The sequence below is a fragment of the Siphateles boraxobius genome, unplaced genomic scaffold, assembly GCF_051911475.1.
Source record: "Siphateles boraxobius isolate OS27281-9 unplaced genomic scaffold, OSU_SipBor_1 7, whole genome shotgun sequence".
NCBI lineage: Eukaryota > Metazoa > Chordata > Actinopteri > Cypriniformes > Leuciscidae > Siphateles > Siphateles boraxobius.
The window spans coordinates 11,260,483-11,281,298 of NW_027509197.1; the positions used below are offsets into that span (position 1 = coordinate 11,260,483).

The 20,816-nt window shown below is 37.0% G+C and overlaps 1 protein-coding gene across 3 annotated transcripts; it reads right to left on the bottom strand.

Annotated features, from left to right (window-relative positions):
- Positions 1–1,269: 1,269 nt before the first annotated feature.
- Positions 1,270–20,757, bottom strand: cracdla (cracd like a). Of its 3 annotated transcripts, XM_077217105.1 has the most exons (11): positions 20,653–20,757; positions 15,956–16,118; positions 13,076–13,147; positions 12,833–12,962; positions 12,011–12,146; positions 11,699–11,860; positions 11,109–11,309; positions 8,906–10,367; positions 5,956–6,947; positions 2,464–2,581; positions 1,270–2,378 (listed from the first exon to the last, which is right to left on the bottom strand). In XM_077217105.1, exons 3-11 carry the CDS (start codon positions 13,131–13,133, stop codon positions 2,179–2,181), a joined length of 3,459 nt encoding a protein of 1,152 aa, XP_077073220.1. In that variant the 5' UTR covers positions 13,134–13,147; positions 15,956–16,118; positions 20,653–20,757; the 3' UTR covers positions 1,270–2,178. The 3 variants fall into 3 exon arrangements, with proteins under 3 accessions (XP_077073220.1, XP_077073221.1, XP_077073222.1); XM_077217106.1 differs by lacking the exons at positions 15,956–16,118; positions 20,653–20,757 and having other exon boundaries at positions 13,076–13,159; XM_077217107.1 differs by lacking the exons at positions 15,956–16,118; positions 20,653–20,757 and having other exon boundaries at positions 2,045–2,378; positions 2,500–2,581; positions 13,076–13,159.
- Between the last annotated feature and the right edge of the window lie 59 nt (positions 20,758–20,816).

The window sequence follows — 20,816 nt, forward strand, 5'->3', positions numbered from 1 at the left end:
CACATGTACGGTGCTGGTCAGAATTATTTGCCCCCTTGGTAAATCTGATCAAAGATGGCTGTATATATATATCTGCATTGTTTATCCTTTTGATATTTTATGTAAAAAATTTGCACAAATCTAACCTTTCATTGAAGTAAAATAATTGAAAGTGGGGGGAAAATCACATTATGAAATAAATGTTTTTCTCCAAAAGATTGGGAACAATTATTTGCCTCCTTTTATTAAATACCTTTTGCAACCTCCTTTTTCCAAGATAACAGCTCTGAGTCTTCTCCTATAATGCCTGATGAGTTTGGAGAACACCTGACAAGAGATCAGAGACCATTCCTCCATACAGAATTTCTCCAGATCCTTCAGATTCCCAGATCCTTCTCTTCAGTTCAGCCACTCATTTTCTATAGGGTTCAGGTCAGGGACTGGGTTGGCCATTGCAGATGCTTGGTTTTGTCCTCAGTGACCCATTTTTGTTTTGATGTTTGTTTTTGGATCACTGTCCTGTTTGAAGATCCAAACATGGCCCGTTATAAGATCTCTAGCACAGGCTGTCAGGTTTTGATTTTTTATCTGTTGGTATTTGATCAAATCCAAGATTCCATGTGTCTGAACAAGATGTCCAGGACCTTAAGCAGAAAATTAGGCCCACCACATTAAAGATACAGCAGAGTATTTAATTTTACACCTGTACCTGTATGAAATATCCCACTTTCAATTCTTTTACTTCAATGAAAGGTTAGATTTTTATAATTTTTTTAAATAAAATATCAAAAGGATTAACAACGCAAATTTATTTTTTACAGGCATCTTTGATCAGATTTACCAACGGGGTAAATAATTCTGACCAGCACTATATATTATCGTTTCCAAATGCAGTCTATCCAAAATTTTGTTATATTCCATTTTTTTTTTTTAAATCAGCATAAAAGTCAATGTTAATTACACAAAAAAACAAAAACAAATATAGAACCAAAAAAGGAAACAAATAATTAATTTTCGATTGTATTCTTTCAATACAAAAAGTACCGGTATACATAATTTGGTAATTTGTCATTCCAACTGTGTTATTATGTTGGTAATGTGGCATATTTTTATATACATTTTATATTTGGTATAAAAGTCAATATTGACATCACTAAATATATAGAATTTTTAAAAATCTATTCTTTTTGTATTGAATGTATTCAATCAATACAAAAAAATGACCATGGTATCCATAATTTGCCATTTTAAAAGTGGTAATTATAAAAAAAACTGAAATGTCTCTTAAAGTAGATGCAATATTCATTTTTATTTTTAAACAATATTTATTTTGTTGTGTTTATATAGATTTTATGATACATTACAAATCACAAGTCACTATAGTACGTTGAATCTATTGGCCTAAGAAGTTTAGATGGTATTTTCAAAAGCAAGCTCGAAGTAATTTGATTTATTCTTCACAGCCACATAATTTAACATTTAACATAAAAGAACAGACATCTAAAAGGTGTCCGAAAATTAAAAGGTGATACAATGTCACAATACATATACAAATAATTGGATGGAATTCATGGAAATAAATAAAATGTGTAATTGAAAAGGAAATAATCAATAAATTAATACTCAAACAAAATTTTCACAATAAAACAATAGTTAAACCTGAGAAACAAAGAGCAACATATCACATGGGAGACAATTCTATAGTTGTACATGTGCTTTTACTTGAGTCTGAACCTGAATTTGTTTTTCTCATTCCCTCTGACCACGGCTGATCTACTTTCACTGTGTTCTGTTGTGCTGTTTACCAGTGTTGCAAGAGAATGTGGCTTCATACAGTAGCTCACAGTATACTTCTCCCTTTTATTTTGTTTCATTACCAAAATGTTAATACCTATTTTCTGTGCATACATTCATACTTCACATGGAGAGAATGCAAGTAGCTCACAAGAGAAGGTTTTAGAAGGCAAACAGTATTAAAATGAATGACTGCTGAATGCTCAATTTCCCTTAAGAATTTACAAAATCAATAGTGGTTCATCAAGACCACAGTGCTTTAACATCAACAAACCAATAACTTGAGTACAATTCTTTGGATTCAATTTCAGTATGAAAATGTCCTCAGATCCTGCTTTTCAACTGTGTACACAGACTCAACCTTGCACTTGTAAACTCTTCCTCCATGTTTTTATAATGTTTTTTTTAGTCCATAGTCTTATCACTCCATGCCATGGATTTCCTCTTGGCCAGCTCCATCCAGGATGGTTGAGCACTGTCACGAACAGACTGCAGAGGAGATGATGATGGTGACGATGAAGGGGATGATGATTGTGGCACTGGTTTCTGCTGCCATTTATCATCTCTGTCTGTTTGCCTCATGGGAACAGAAGAGACTGATGCTTCTAGAAATATCAACACCAAGTATGAGCATATAACTGAATTCAATTGTAGCAATCATGTAAAACTCATATTATATCCCGCACTTACGCATTGGCATACTTGGTTCGAATCCTGTGCTTGTACCGGAGACTTTTGATATCGGCCTGAGGGGAATTGTTGATTGAGATGGGCTTCGGGACTCTGATGTGGGTTTCTGCTCACCCGTCTATCGAAATAAGTAAAAGGGAAATCTGAAACTATTCACGAAACAGAATATACACAACTGCATTGTGAGTCCTTTCATTTTTTTTAATTAAAAATGTATAATTTTATATGAATAATTAAAGATCAAACGTCTGTTATGTTAGCTTAATCTGCTTTGGCCACTATAGGGGTCAGTAGTAAAAGCTTAGAGTTGGGAAGAAGGTTAAAGGCATGGGCATAGATTTCGCGGGGGACGTGAAAGTCAAAGTCATCTTTGTGACTTGACTGAGGATGCACAACAAAGCTTTGAGAAATTGAAGTAGCTCATTGTGAACAACCCAGCTCTGGCAATCTTTGATCTGGCACAACTTTAGTAACCTGTGATTCCTCGGACTATGGAATAGGGGCTGTGTGTGTCCACCAAAGCGTTTTTAGCCGGCTGAAAACACTGGACGCTCTGCTGAAAACGCCTAGCTCTGGGCGCTTGAGAGCGTTTTGGCAGCCCTGCGTTTTTTCAGTTGAGACAATTCGTTGCTATGATTCAGAATATCCGCAGCACAGTTTACTTGTAACTGATTTCGTAGAAAATTTGTTTCATACTAAAAAATTATTTTTCATCCATTTTGTTCGGTTAGCTCTGCTGGTTGATGTCGTTGTACAGAAAGAATGTTGTGACAGTTGGTCAGTGTGGTATTTGTCCCGCCCCTCCTCCAGTAGCTCATTGTGAACAACCCAGCTCTGGCAATCTTTGATCTGGCACAACTTTAGTAACCTGTGATTCCTCGGACTATGGAATAGGGGCTGTGTGTGTCCACCAAAGCGTTTTTAGCCGGCTGAAAACACTGGACGCTCTGCTGAAAACGCCTAGCTCTGGGCGCTTGAGAGCGTTTTGGCAGCCCTGCGTTTTTTCAGTTGAGACAATTCGTTGCTATGATTCAGAATATCCGCAGCACAGTTTACTTGTAACTGATTTCGTAGAAAATTTGTTTCATACTAAAAAATTATTTTTCATCCATTTTGTTCGGTTAGCTCTGCTGGTTGATGTCGTTGTACAGAAAGAATGTTGTGACAGTTGGTCAGTGTGGTATTTGTCCCGCCCCTCCTCCACTGTGATTGGATGGCTGTGCAAAAAGTGACAGTGATGAGCGCAACGTTTTACCCAAAGTTGAACATTTTTCAACTCTCGGCGACCAGTAAAAAACACAGAATGCTCAACGCTAGAGCGTTAAATACACGCTCAGCGCTTGAGCGTTAAATACACGCTCAGCGCCTCGTTACGCTCATGGCGTTTAAAAAACGCGGCGCTCCCATTGAAAACAATTGGAAATATACGCCAGCTTCGTGAAAAAACGCTTCGGTGGACACACGGCCTAAGGGTTTTGAGGTACTATAGCATTTCCACCCAGCTCTCTCACAGCAGCAGAGCGGAAGTATGCCATCGTAGAGAAAGAAACTCCGGCCTACATCTGGGCTGTGGAGCAGTGGCAAACTTTTTGATGATGCCGTAGGTTCACCCATCTTACGGACCATCAAGCGCAAACTACTCTGTTGGTATCTAAAGGTAAGGGCCGTGCTGGAATGTGCATTATGAGATGGGCCCTGTCCCAAATGGCACCCTAAACACTTGCGGTCTTCCTATGAGTCCGCACTTTCGCGACGTTATGCTGCTTTGACTGTGGGGAAGAAGTTCTGAAACCTAAAATGACAAATGGGACATCCTATGGACTCGTATACTTTACGGATACGCGAACACGACAGCCATTGTAAGTCCACAAGATCAAAAGTGCATATTAGAGTGCCATTTGGGACAGGGCCATGGTTCACACGCCTGCTCTGCTTCAACTATGAAGTGTTGTACACACCAGGATCTGAAAATGTCACAGCAGACTCCCTCACACACCTACCCTTGCCCGCCTGTGAGGGTTCTGATTCTGCCATCAAACCTGATATGGTGGCACTACTTTCTGCTGAACCCTTTGCTCTGTCATTGGAGGAGTTTTCCGAAGAACGTGCTGCTTGCCCTGAACTAAGAGCACTATGGTAGCAACTACTTACAGGCTGGCCTAAAAACAAGAAAAACCTTCCATCTGAGCTGGCTTCATATGTCAGGGATGAACTTGCAGTACCAGACAACCTGGTTTTAGAGATCTATACTGCTTGGTGGTGCCCATTTCCCTGTATGGGGCCCTAATTAATTAATTAACTCATCAGGTTCACCAGAGCATCGTCTGGACCAAGCAGCATCTTTGTGACTTGTATTGGTTGCCTGGCACGGACCACTCATCCAAGTCTGCAATTTCCTCATGCCAGCTTTGCCAAAGCCACGAAAAAAGTGCCAAAACACATCCGCCTCTCCCCTTCAGCCCATACCACTTCTTTTTGCTGCTCCATGGACTAGACATTGTCGGCCTATTCGAGTTAGGGACCTGGGATTGCAGGTATACACTCACTTTAGTTGACTATTACAGCAAGTGGTCAGAAATAGCGTTTACCAGCAATGTAATTACTGATTCTGTCACTGACTTTCTTGCCATAACATTAAGCCATTTTGGCAACCCTATGGATATTGTGACTGACAATGGTGTACAATTTACATCCCTTGCCTTTGTTGATTATTTTCTTGCAAACAGGAATATAAAACATGTTCGTGCCTCCCTCTACTTTCCTCAAGCTAATGAGGCTGTGAAGCACATGAACTATGTCCTGAAATATTGTTTTTAAACGGCAAGCTTGGAGGGTAAGCCCTGGAACAATTCTGTGTAAGATTTCTTGCTGAATTATCACACCTAATGCCACCACAGGTTTTGCCTCTAGTGAACTATTCCTTGGATGCAAACTGAGAACAACCTTACACATTCTACACAGTAGGCCCTCTACTGATGCTACAGTGCAAGCTTGTGTCCACGCCTGCAGTCTCAAGTCAAATAATAAACAAATAATAATTTTTAAGGGTGGGGGGGGGGGGGGTCTTTGTTGTTGCTGCCGTTATTTTTTATTCGTTTCTAGCATAAGAGTAAGATACAATACCGCTTACGTGAGAAATGTCCAAGTGATAAAACTCTAGTGACACCATGAGGGGTTTTTTTCTTAATTTTTTTCAGTTAAATGTCTTTTTTTTGCGCCCATGATAATTACATGTTTTATTGCTAATAATAGATAAGGTGTGCATTATTAATAATAAATTAGGTCATTTTAGACACTTATTCAATCAAGTTGATTTACCTTACTTGAAGAATGTGAGTAGAGATAACATGTTTCCATCATGTGAATCCAATGTACATGATTGAATCTTTTTTAAGAGTTTATTTTTTTTCTTGTAGTAAGTGTTTACTCTCTGCTTTCTATATGACTGAAGAAATCGAGTGTGTTTGGAGACTGCTTAATACTGTATGATACCTTTGTTGCAACAGTTGTTTGAGTCTCCCAGCGCTGCACCAGTGAGGTCTTGTTTCCTAATCCTGCTGCCCACACTGGTCTGCCATCCTCGAGCCCGGTCCCCTTGCCTTGAGGCACAGACGCCCTGTCAGCTTTCCCTGAGATTACGGTGGGCTCTCCCCCCTCATTCTGAGGCTGATCCTTTGACACAGTATTGGCAGACTGTTGGTAGACTAGGTGGGATGTTAACTTTGGGCTTGACGACAAATGTGGGTAACCTGGGGGAGGTGTGGGATGCAGTGTAGTTTGTGTGGAGGTCTGTGATGCTGCTCGCAGTGGTGATGACTGTGGTGCACATGCTTGTGCACATGCCGTGAGTACTGCTTGAGTGGTGGATTGTACGTTTGATGTACATGTAACTGTAGACTGAGCTGGTTTTGTTGTTGAATTACAAATTTGAGTTTTGGACTGAAACTGTACTTCTCTGGTACTTTCTGTTTGAGATTGACTAGTGGTTGTCTGAGTTGAATTCGCTGATGTTTGGCTTGTTGATGCTGTAGTCTGAGGTTGCATTGGAGTGAACTGTGTGGTAGATTGTGTGGATCTTCCAGATGGCTGTGCAGATTGCAGTTGTTTTGTTTCTGTAGGTCTCAAAGGAGGTTGTGTAGCTGTCGGCTGGCGTGTAGCTGTCGGCTGGCGTGTAATGTTCTGAGTGATTCTTGGATTGGCTTGTGAAGTGGATGTTTGCATTTCTGGTTGTGTTGTGGTCAAGGTTGTTGGTCGTGATTGCAAGCTAGGAAACTCAGGCAGTCTACTGGTAAAAAGCTGTTGCAGACTTCTGGTCTTCTCTCTGGCCATCTCCATCCAGGACACCTCTGAAGCTGTAGATGTTGGTGTGTTCTCCTGAGAGGACACTGCTGTAGTCTCTTCTCGAGGCAGGTCTGTACCTTCTTTCGGAGGTGAAGGTACAATGTTAGTGTCTTTGCTGGCTGATGGTAAGGGCTGAGGAGGTTCTGAAAAGACATAAGAATATCTATTTATCAGAATACCATGCAGCTTATTTCAGTCGAAACCTCCCATTTACATGGAAAGAGGTGATCTAACCAAAATGGGTAACATGGGTGAATGTGAAATTAGGTAAGACTCTCAAACAAAGCTAAAGATTCTATAGGTGCATCCCAATTCGAGTGTGGAAGAATGACACTTCATGTTCTCAACTCTCAGACTTCCTTAAATAGCGGAGGGGGGAGGAAATATAAGACTCTGATGTTGGATGACAAAATAATCCTTATAAAATGTATACACTAGACAGATGATTATATAGTGCATAGTATATTCAATTTGGGACACAACTTATGATTCAAAAGATTCTGATTCTAGAATTCAAACACTTTGTTTAGGGTTGGAACCAATGGTTTTTTTTTTTAAATTCTTTAATTTGAATACACACAAGGTGAGAAAAGACTATAGAGTGGTGCAGGTATGACATCACTTTGTAGGCCAAAATGTTAGCATTGCGAGTTAGCATTTTAGCACTTCCGGTTCCATCATCCTGAAGTCAGTGTTTTTTTTTAATGGGGTTTTGGTTAAATGGCTGAAATAAGGTCTGTGGTGAACACAAGCTCAAGACACTTTCACGTTTTATTCTACGACATAAAATACATCAATATTACCCCACTCGAGATTTTTTTAAGCTGTTACGTGTCTTGAAAAAGGGGGTTGCTTACAAGTGGCTAAATGGGACTACAGAGGCTGTTGGGGACATTAAACATCATTACACTGAACAGGTAAACTCAGTCCACTTTTACAGGCTCATTAGGCTTATTATAATTGTGCTCTTATAAACTATTCAAAGTCCAACATTCTGGGAAAATGTTTTTAGATAAAGAACGAAATAGTTGCCGGAAGCTTAGTGATGGTGACATTGAATTCATGCGACCGTGGGGTAGTTTTTGACTGCATTTAGGCTTCAAAATTCATAAAAGTTCATCTGTGTAAATGATCTTGATGGAAAAAACGTGCAAGTATCATAACATTTTGTTGATCACAGAGCTTGTTTTTAGCGATGATCCAAATCCTATTTGGTTTTCGTCCAGGGAACCAGTGTGATGCTAACTGCCGGTTGGCCTACAAAGTAACGTCATACCTGCACCACTCTATTATAATTCCCATTTCATGCCGACTTAAAAAAATACTATATCCAACAACATTAGGTTCCATAAATGGTTTTCACACATATCTGCTTCCATTGATGTGACCATTAGTGTAGCCTGACTGCAAAAATAAGAACTCTTATGAGCTGATATGTTTCAGTGTATCAAAAACACAGCTTCCGATTAAATCAGTGCAGTTACTTATTGTACTAAGAGTAGTTAATGATTCAAATTATACATCCTGTAAGTTATTTTCCAAAATATTTACAAAATTAAATATGTTACCACAATCTTTATAGTTTAGGACAATGACTGGATTGTAATGAAGCATTAAGAAACCAGAATCCTTAAATTCTTTACGATTCCCTAGTTATTTTTGTAATAATCATGTATCACTACTCACTGTTCTGCTTATCGCTAATCTATTTAAATAATACTAAAATTGACTATTCATTAATAAGGAATAAAGATAATAAAGACTTTATTGGTTTTATGATTTAGTAAAGTCGTTTGTCAGTTTGATCAGAAGAGGTATAACTTGAACATAGATGTATGAGCACAATCTGCCATTTGTTTACTCAGTTGAGTAACCACTATCAGTGTAATTACAGACAGAGTCAGATGGGCACAGTTAAACATTTGAACAAAGCAGCTTTCTAAATGCTTTGACTCAGACAAGCACACAGACTGTTTCCTCGTATGACCTGGAACATCATCCTCATCAGATATGTAAGTGTTCACATGTGTCGTAATTGCAAACTTAGTAGTTCAGAGGATTAATCTTCAAGCACCATGGGAAACTACAAAAAGAAACTCACCAGTATGTCTGAGAAAGCCAGCTCTCTCGTTGTCTCTACAGAAACCCTTGGGTGGTGAACTGGAGGACTGAACTGAGGTTGAGGACTCATCGGTTCGGAGAGAAGGATCTTTGAGTTTAGAATGGAGTCTTATAGACCCCGGGCTGGTGTGTTGATCTTCAGCTTGTATGTAGCTGGTTGAATCAGACTGTGAGGCCAGAGGTGGAGTCAGGAAACTGACTTCAACACTGTGGCATTTTGCCTTGTCTTCTGATTGAGCTTTGTCCAAACGAAATTTCAGTGAAAGAGAGGTAGAGCGAAGCTTCACTCCAAATGCATTTGTAGTCTCTCTCTCTATTCCCGTCGTCATGTCTTCCATCACATCCTCAAATGCCTCTTTTGCCAACTCCTGTACTTCTTCCTCAGTAGCCTCTACACCAATCTCCTGTATATGTTTGTCCTGACTATCTTCTTTTATTGGTATCACTGGATCAAAGTCAGTTTTGTCTTCCTTCTTTGATGCTGGTGGCAAGTTAGCACATGGGTCTTTTATTGTTTTCTCAACTTGTGAACCCTCCTGCCGCTCTATCTTGAAATTTAAAGAAGGTTTAGTAGGTTCGGTAGCTTCTTTTTTCAGTCCAGCTTGCCTAACTACTCCAGTGAAGCTTGCAGTCCTCGGCCGCTCTTGATTCTTGTCTGAGGAGACATTGAAGAGGAATGATCCAGACACAGTTCTCTGGCGCTTTATGGATTCTGTTTGAGAGTGATCTTCCTGACTAACAGCCGACACTGTGCTGACCGGCTGAAGAGTCTTGGACTCTTGTTTTTCGTCTATAGATGGTACAGTTCGCCTCAAAGATGATGGTCTCAGATTTACTTCACAAAACACGTTGCCTAGAGCATAAGTAGAGGCCAGACGATTTTCTATATTTACTGCATTCTGAACACTATATTTGCTCAATGTGTCCATCTTGTTTTGTATTAGCATAGCATTAGACGTCTCACCTTTCACAAGACTCGGTTCTGGTGTTGTACTCATATTTGGTCTTACAGTTGGGCTTACAGTTGACACAAGGTTACTTTGGCTGTTCTTGAGAGGTTTGGAGCTATTGAGCATCTCACTTACTTCTCCCTTTCCCTTTCTATCAAGTGGCACCACTGGGATTGGCAGTTTGGCTACTGGTGACTCAACTGGAGTCATATCTCTTAGGCTAGGACTCGGAGGTGATGTGGACAGGATCTCAAGCTCAGGCTCAGCAGAAACTTGTCTACTATCTCCAGCAGTCTGCAGAGACATTAAAGGTGAAACTGGAAAACTCTTGATTTGTGAAGCCGTAAACCTCTCCCCTGGGCGCAAGACCTGAGAGGAATAAGAGCGAGCTCGAGGTATCTCTTTTACGAAAGCCAGCCCTTCCTCTTCCTCCCTCATAGTCAACGAACAGTCCAGATTGTTCAAACTCTCAGATCGTGCTCTGCTTCCAGTCTGCATTGGAAATACATAGTGAGAGGAAACAATTGATACATATCTTTAGGAAAATCTATTAAATACAAAATGTTATATGGGAAAGAAAAATAGATGAAAATTTCATTTTTTTTTTTTTCAAAACCTATTAGTGCTGCAGGAATAAGTTGTAAAACTCGGAAATAAGATAGCATTTTTGCACCAATGGTTCCATCATCCTGAAGACAATGGGTTTTTAGAAAAGGTCTGTGTTTAACACAAGCTTGTGGTATGATCAAGTTTTATGCTCTGACAAAAAATACATCAGTAATACAGTCGTGAAGTTTTCAAAGAATGTCTCAAAGAATGCGGTTGCTAACAAGTGGCTAATGTAAAGTTAAACAGGTTGTCGGGGACATTAAACGTTGTGATGGCTTTTACCACCTAGTTGTAAACTATTTTATCTAAAACGTTACAACTTTTTAAATAATGATCGAAAGACTTGTATGAAGCTTAGTCGTGTGACAGTGGTGTAGTTCGTTTATTTCCTAACTTTAGCTTTTTCAGAGGTGTAAAAGTGGTGTTCATTTGTGAAGATTATCGTTATGAAACAAATGTGTGAGAATCATAGACCTTTGTTGGTCACAGAGCTTATTTTCTACAAAAATCCAGTTGGGTTTTTGTCAAGTGAACCAGGGTGATGCCTGCAAAAATACATCATCACTGCAGCAACGCTTTATAGAAATAGATAATTGGTTTAGAAAGGGCCATGAAAATACTCACTGAAGTGATTAGCCTCTTGTTCTTGGCACTGGCCCTTTGTTTCTTAGGTTTGAGGGACATACGGTGACGGGCAGCAGAGTTGTCCAGCAGGGAAGTGAACTGTGGAGGGGTGCTGAAGTCTACCCCTGAGCCAGGGGCAAGTGGGGAAAGGGGTGCAGGTGCTGGGCTGATAGGACGAGGAGAGAGAGGCTGTGAAGAGGCCTGAAAGGGGAAGAGAAGCACACAATTAAAAGGGACATTAGACAGTGTTTTAGACCAAATAAATCATTCACATTTAGGCCATGATATAGATGTATGAAAGACAGGCATAATGTCAACAAAGAGGTGAAATGCCAAGGGCTATAAAAATGCAAACAATATGACATGGAGGTTTACATCATATTTCGACTGGAATGAGGACAAGAACTGGTATCCACACAAAATGGATAACAGGTTTAATCACAAACTTATGCAGATGTCTGATCAATGATTGTTTAGTCTGAAAGGCCAAAGCTATGCAGATTTATAACCATTTACACACATACATACATTACAATACACTACGTCACAATAAAGATATGGATACTGCTGCTATATTATAGTACAAGCACCTTGTTTGATATGCTGATGTACAGTCCTTCACCACGGGACACTTCAGGGGGGCTACGAGGAAGGCCGTCATCTTCTGAACTTCCACCTAAGTCTTCACGACGTTTAATGGGCAACAGAAGGGAGGGAGGGCCTAAATGCAGCTTCTGCTGCTGGAGTTTCATCTGATCAACCGAAAAAATGACCTTTCAACTTCATTGTGTTCATAAATTAATAAAAACTATTTGAAACACTTTTAATCACATTGATGTGTGTTTATAAAGTGTGCAATAATTAAGCTTGAACAAATGTTACAGAGTTTTGTGTTTACTCACCCGAAGAACTCGAATATTGCCATGAATGTTCTCTTGAGACAGAATTCTCAGCGGTTCAGTGTCTGAAGGACTGTGCTCTGCCTGAAAAATGCTGTCATGTGAAAATGCCCGGGATCCCAGCATGCCTTGGGAGCAGCTTTGAAGAAAAGATGTAAGAAGCAGAGAGGTACTTATTGGGGAAATAATATCATTTTAAAAGAATATGCTTAAGTAGGAACTGAATGTAATGTTTTTTGGCACTTAATTTCATGTTAATTGGAAATAAATGAAAATGTACTGTAGTTTAAATTTATATTAAATCACAATTTTCACCAATTTGTATGTCATTTATTTAAATACATTTATAATTACACATTTGTTATGATGAATGATGCAATTAAGTGCATTTCAAATATATTAACTTTGATTGTAATATCAAATAAAAAACAACAGTTAAAGTAAATAAAGTACATCACATGTGTGTTAGCATGTTAGTGAACATAAAAATAAGTGTACTTTTTTAAAGCACAACAAAAGAGTAGTAAACCATGATTTAAAATGCATTTTAAAGTTAAACTTTTAAAAGTGCAGTCAACAACAAAAAAAACAGTCAACCATCTTAAAGTACACTTAAGAGGCCTTTTATTTAATTAATATTCTATTATCTGCAAAAACAGTTTTTTAAAAACATACTTTTAAGATTTGAAGTACACTACAAATGCACAATTGATAAAATAAGCACACAAGGGATCATCAAATCACGCTGAGCTTTAAGTGGTTTCAAAGTGACACCATGCATGTGTGAGTGTTCATACCATGCTGACAATCAGTGTGAGCACTTACTCTGAATCTTCCACACCCCATGTGATATCACTTTCAGACTGACTCTGCTTCATACCACCGTCTTCCTCTTTCCTCATTATCTTCCCAAACAGACGTGACTTAATAGACTTTAACCTAGACTTTTTCCTTCCTAAACATCAAACATATCATCCCTTTAGCTTATTTTCTTTATTACAGTAAACTCAGTGAAATAAAAGAGACAAACATATATTGATTTATTCTTTTTTAGAACAGTCTTCTGACCTGTTAAGTCATCACGCCCTTCTCCCTCTGGGTCTCCTGAAGCCTCTGGAACATTCATCTTTACCGGTACAGCTGTTAATGAGGACAGTTACACAAAAATCAGATAGAAGATAGAATGAGGAGGAGTGAAAAAGAAATACAGGAGGGGTTGGGAAATCGTCAGCGGAATTGTCAAAGGAAATGTCCTAGTCTAGAATGGTAAAAGAATAGAAAATTACAGTTTAATACTTATTAACTATTAACTGTTTTTCTTAAATTCACAACAAACTAAGAGTGTTGTTCTTCAAATGAGAACAGCAGAAGAGTGATCTATTGAAATGCAAAATACTTGAGAAATGTTATATCTCTGATGTGGCAATGTGGCTAAATTCTCTCTGCCAGCGATATGAATCTGATAAGAGAATGCTTTTCTCAACCCAACAGAGACCAAAGGTTTCTTTTGCGGTCATATTTTCCATGTTACCAGACTAGTGCTTTCATCTGCACTATACCGACAATTATGTATGTTACTTTAAGTTGGGGATCATTAAGAATTTTTTTTTAAAGAAATTAGTAAAACAGCAAGGATTCATTAAATTGATCAAAAGTCACAGTAAAGACATTTATAATGTTACAGATCATTTCTATTTCAAATAAAGTCTGTTCTTTTGGGCTTTCTATTCTAGGTATCCTGAAATCATGTATCATGGTTTATACAAAAATATTAAGCAGCACATCTGCTTTTAAAATAAATAATAATGTTTCTTCAGCAGCAAATCAGCATGTTAGAATAATTTCTGAAGGATCATGTGACAGTATATACTATTGAACAGTACATGTATAATGAATCACATAAAACATTTTTAAAAGTATACTGCTTTAAGTCAGTGGTCAGTAACCTTAGGCATGTGCGCTACCTTTAGGACTTAAGCTAAATGAATATTATTTAGTTAGTGGTAATCTTTCCTAAATGTCAAACAGTCATTTTTATTTAGAAAGCGTGCTACTTTACTGAACCGTGCAGCACGGACAAGAAAAATTAAAACAGTCACTTCATGTCAAAAAGGTTTCCAACCCTTCTGAGTTCCTCCAGGAACCAGTTGTCTTGATCACATGGAAATTAACTGAAATGTGTGAGACTGTGTCCTTATTTTGGACAATGTGCGTCACGCTTATTTCACTCTTATGTGCGTCCGTATCCTTTATTATGACAACAAACCTTTCTTATCACTGACCATGCCTTGATAATGCAGATATGCACCAACAGAAAAAAAAAAACATGCAAAGTCCACCGAGTCCTTCCCTTTTATAGACAGCTGTTGTCTATTGTGAAAAAAAAAAAAACTCAGTATGTACAGTAGCCTATGTGATCAATTGTTAAAATTAGGGATTCACCGATAAGAACATTTTGGCAGATGCGATAACCAGTAATTCTTTATAATTGAAAATCCGATAACTGATATTTTTGATATGATTTTATACACATTTTGAGAGTTTGATTACAAAAACAAAAGTTTCACCATTAAAAGCCATGTTCCAAACACAAGGTTTCATTATAATTTCATGTAGCCTATTTGACAGACCTGCGCTGCACATGTTGCACTGAACTGTATTTTCTAGGTGATTACAATCATATTTCAAGCTATTCAAAACCATCATGGTGAACAGCGTACACCTGAAGTGTCTTAGCTGAAAGAAATAATTATTTATCGACTTTAATATATCAGCCACATTTTCTTATCAGGCCGATAATTATAACATTAAATATGAACATATATCGGGCAATAACGATATGGTGGCCGATATATCGTGCATCCCTAGTTAAAATAAGTCCAAATAGTCTTCATGTTTGGGTACACAGGATTAAGTTCTTCTGTGGTTAAGGGATTTTCTTAAAAACCTTTGGGGGAAAAAAACAATGCACACTATGCAGTGGATAAAATAAAATTGTAAAAATTAAAAATAAAATGTTGTAAAAATTAAATAAAATGTAACAGCTTGTCAACATGTGCCATTTTTCCTTAGTGGAAGCAGTCATTGCCTTATCAAAAATTAGCATCAGACACAGATCACATGGAATATGAAGATAATATTTGCTGGAAGACATTTCAAAGAGATCACTGTAAGATTTCCCTGAACACTAATCCTACAACTACAGAATAATCATAAACTGTTCACAGTAATAGAAAAACAGGGGACCAAAAACTAACCTTGTTACATTGGTTGAAATGTTTGCAAATTTAAAATTACTGTTTTCAATTATAATACTTTTTAAAAGGTAATTTATTTCTGTTATTGGAAAGCTGAATTTTCAGCATCATTACTCCAGTCTTCAGTGTCACATGTCACAAAAATCATTGGAATATGCTTATCTGGTGCTTTAGAAACATTTCTAATTATCAATGTTGAAGACAGTTAATATTTCTGTGGATACATTTTCCATCCCCAGGATTCATTGATAAATAGAGAGTCCAAAAGAAATGTATTTACTGTCACTTTTGATCAATGTAATGCACCCTTGCTGAATAATAATATTAACTTCTTTAAGAATAAATGGTCCCACTTTATATTGTGGCTTTAAGTACTATGACATTGAAATTAATAATGTGATACAATGGACTTATTGTGTACATACATGTTTTTACATTGTACTTATATTTTGAAAATACCTGCATGTAATTACAGCTGTAATTAATTTATGTAATTGCATTTGTAATTACACAGTTGACTTTTAAAATTATAGTACATTAATAGTAATGATTGACTTTACTGTTTAAGGTACTTCATTTTATATTCAGAATAATGATAAAATAGACGATAATAGAACGATGATATACTGTAATTGCCCTAGACAGCAAAGCATAATACTTCAAATAATATTAAGCAAGAAAAAATACTTACTTTGTTAGCGAGAATCCTTCTTTTTCCTCTTTTCTGTGTTATTTAGCTTTTGTTCTTGTTTTTAACGGAAACACATGTCCTTACATCCATGACAGTTCTTCCCGAATCACAAACATGCAGGGAGATGAAGGAACTTGGAGCAAGAGCAAAATCCAGATAGGAACTGGCAGAAGAGAAAGCAAGGAAGAGGTAGCATCGATGTTTGTTAGTAAGGAGTTGGACACACACTGACTGTCGAACCGTTACATTTCCAATACACGCTTAAGCTCTTTACAAAACATTAAAAAGCTTTTGGAGCAGCGAGAGTGTGCCGAATGCAGAGCCGATGAAGACAATATAACACACCACCAGCACTACACCAGCAAGAGAGAGAGAGAGTGTGTGTGTGCTGATAGAATAAGCATAAGGTATTTGGTCAAAAATGAACAGTCAGTCAAGGCCTACTGCAGGTAGCCAGAGCATCACGTCTGATATACCTGTTGTGTTTGTAAATGATAAGAGACTGTTGAAAATATCACTAAGACAACGGACATCTGTCATCTAGCTATGTCATTCATTTGCATCAACACGTCAGAGTAGTTCAGTTTTTGTATGCAAATCATTTAAACAATGTCACGTTCCAGTTAAAGGTTGCTAAGCAAAACATTGATATGGTAGTTTATATATATACACTACCATATCATTTGTTTGCTTATACTGTATAAAATACAATTGAATGTATGAGGTCAATTATTTTAAGAAATGAATCCCTTCGCATTAAATTGATGACAGTACGTGACAGTAAAAAAAAGCCTAATGTTACGAAAGATTCCCATTTCAAATAAATAAAGTTCTTTTAAAAAGAATCGTGCAAAAATGTATCACAGTTTCCACAAAAATATTAAGCAGCACAACTGTTTTCAAATTGATAATAACAGTAAGCATTATTTCTTAAGCACCAGATCAGCATATTAGAATGATTTCTGATGGGTCATGTGACTGAAGACCGGAGTAAAGATGCTGAAAATTTAGCTTTGCCATAACAGGAATAAATTACATTCTAAGATATATTAGAATTGATCAAAATACAGGAAAAACAGTTAATTTCTTCTAATAAATGCTGCCTTGCATAAGAGACTTTCTCCAAAAACAATTAAAAAAAATCTTACCAACCCCTCAAGTTTTGCACGGTAATGTAAATGCAACACATGGAATAAATATGGGGCAAAATATTGTATGTATAAGCATTACTTGAGACAGATGAATTTGACATCAACAATTAGATAAGGAAAGCATTATATCCTTCCTTTTAAAATGTAAGCCTATTTATTTTGCTGTCCTAACTATACGTGGTTAGTGCATTTTTATTAATAATATTTATCAGGGTAGAATAGTCAGTTGAGAACCACTGCTTAAACAAATCTATCAGCATCTGAACTAATCTGTAATGCTGAGATCATACGCATGTTTAAATTGTACAGGTGATGGAGTTAAGCAGATGATGAGCTTAATTTTGTGCAGACTGTGTAGACAACGACAGGAGCTCTCAACTCCCTCCTGCGTGTTACTATAAGTGACCGTGAAAGTAGGCTACAGCCTATTTGAAACGTTTAAAAGGTGAGATAAAGAAATGGCAGACAATTGGCTGTCAAAAAAAAAAAAAAAAAAGTACTCGGCCCATTGTTCTCATACGCATACACGTCTCCATCATTGACTTTTTAACCCTAAAAATTGTGACACTCTCATTTAACTACCCATTATCTCTGAGGATTGAACGTTTTGTATCCGGCACTCTGCAAAACACAGAGCAGCTTTGCCCCAGATACAGGGATAAATCTGTGTCAGGATCCAGAGTTGGCCACAAATCCCTCTCCTTTTCTCCTACTGGACAAAAGTCAGCTCAGCATCTGGGTGACTTTCAGACAGCCTACATTGCGTCTGGCCTTTAATATAATCCATCTGTCAATTTACATTTTTATATTCAGACGTGCATATTGAGAAGGGTGCAAAAGTAATCTGCACATATGTCTCATTTTATGTAAATCTTCCAATGAACATTTTACTACTGCGCCAATTAATTTCCTCCAATGATTGCAGGACAAGGCAATATATTACCGTTGTATGCTAAATTGTTTCAGACATTTATAGCCAGTATGCATTTTTATTTTATTGTATTATCCTTTATTTTTCCAAGAAGATCCCATTGAGATTAAAAGAAATCTCTTCTTCCAGGGAGTCCTGGCCAAGATTTATATTTTCCTTTTTTATTTCATCTTCATCAGCAGGGTGGTCTATGCTGCAAATATTATATAATAACATATACTTTGAACATATTTGTATAATTAAAGCACATTGCACACTGGTTAGTGCACATGCCTCATTTTACGTGTGTGTGCATTATATATATATATATATACACAGGTGCTGGTCATATAATTAGAATATCATCAAAAAGTTGATTTATTTCAAGAATTCAACTTAACGGTTGAAACTAATATATTATATAGACTCATTAAATGCAAAGTGAGATATTTCAAGCCTTTATTTGTCATAATTTTGATGATTATGGCTTACAGCTTATGAAACCCACAAATCAAAATCCCAGAAAATTAGAATATTACATGAAATCACACCGTAATTACACAGGAATACCATGGTCATTGAACCAGGTTTTGGGTCTTTTGGCAGTGTAGGCAGGTGCAAATCCTGCTGGAAAATTAAGGAAACATCTCCATAAAGCTTGTCTACTGAAGGAAGCAGGAAGTGCTCTGAAAATGTCCTGGTAGACGGCTGCGTTGAGTGAACAGCACAGTGGACCAACTCCAGCCGATGACATGGCTCCCCAAACCAACACAGACTGTAGAAACTTCACACTGGACTTCAAGCATCTTGGATTGTGTGCCTCTCCATTCTTCCTCCAGACTCTGGGACCTTGGTTTCCAAATGAGATGCAAAATTTACTGTCATCAGAAAAGAGGACTTTGGTCCACTGTGCTTTATTAAATCCACAGTCAACGCATCCGTCTACCAGGACATTTTCAGTGCACTTCATGCTTCCTTAATTTTCCAGCAGGATTTGCATCTGCCCACACTGCCAAAAGAACCAAAACCTGGTGCAATGACCATGGTATTCCTGTGTAATTACATTGTGATTTCATGTAATATACTAATTTTCTGGGATTTTGATTTTGTGGGTTTCATAAGCTGTAAGCCATAATCATCAAATATCTCACTTTGTATGTAATGAGTCTATATAATATATTAGTTTCACCCGTTAAGTTGAATTCTTGAAATAAATCAACTTTTTTATGATATTCTAATTATATGACCAGCACCTGTATATAAGGTTTTGAGTCAGTCACACAAATGCTTGTTTCCTCCAGCAGTGGTTTTGAATGTTGGTTTCAAACTCCTATCTCTAAAATATTTAGTGAATTCAGACTAAATAAAAATACAAAATATTCATGTTTTTGTAATAGCAGTTGGGTAAGTGAACTGAATTCACACTAGCATTCAGACAACAGAGTCAGGAGGGAGATTTTAGGGTATTTGTTTTTATGAATGTCAGGGCAAGTTGTCATGTGTCTTTAATTTTGTAATTTAATGCAATTTATTAATTATAAATGATATTATTGTTTTGTTGGTCAAAATATTGATTTTATATTTCGTTAACATTTTGAATATTATATTGTTGTCTTGTTTAAATGTTCCATTTACACTTTTCATTGTGACAAAAAATTGTCCCAAATAATTTTAAGTTGTTGTTTTTTATATCTATAATATAATTTACATATGCGGTATGTAGTCAAATCAGCATCATTATCATCATCATCATCATCATCATCATCATCAGGGTTAATCTCACAAAACCTCTGAAGAACATGTCAATGGTCATAAATTTCACATCAAAATCAAGAGAAGTTATATTTTTTTTACCACTAATAAGATTAGTAGCAGTGTGACAATTTTATGACAATTAAGCACATGACTTTCCAAAGAAAAATAATAATAAAAAGCTAGAAGAGTTTACATATATATTTTTTTTTATAAACAACTAAATTCATCACTAAAACACAACAAAAACTTTTAAATTTAAGTTTAATTATTTTTTAAATGATTATTATGTTCTGGATGTGGATGCGTTTCATGAGATTCACCCATCCTGATCATCATCCCTCCAGTCTGTACCAATGAGAGGTGAATAGTGTCATTTAGAGACAACGCTCTATATTTTTGATGAACCGAGATGAGGAGCACATATAGAGTCGAGATTAAGGGCGATTATAGATTTAATCTCCTCCTGCAGGGAATTCATGCGTGTTTCATTGCAACTAATGGATTCGAATATAACAGGCAAAAGAAGCATCTCAGGCAAACATGTCAAGCAAACAAATACAACACCTTCTGCTTTTGATTTACAGTTATTAAAATCAACATCATCAGTCAACAACAGTCCGTCTCCCTTCACAAACAGCAATGCGTTTATAGTTTGAATATCCAATATAAATATGACTTAAAACAGATATAAAAAAAAAACATAAAATACAGTAGGTTATCGTTTGTAAAATTAGTGTGCACGTCACAATAGTAGATATTAAGTTTCAATAAAAAAACTTACAGTAACCACTATAACACAATCTAAACTCAAAATAAACACGACAACTGACATTACTGTCCTAAAACTTAATACAAATATGAATATAGTAGCGTAAACTCACATGCTGATGTAAATCATGGAGAAAGTGAGGTTGATGTGATCTGGCATTCACTTGCTCTTTAACTGAGCCGGTGGAGGGAAAACAACGTCATATCAAGATACATGACGTTGAGCACAAGGTGAAATATCACGCATATCATTCGCTTTTACAGGATGACTGAAAGT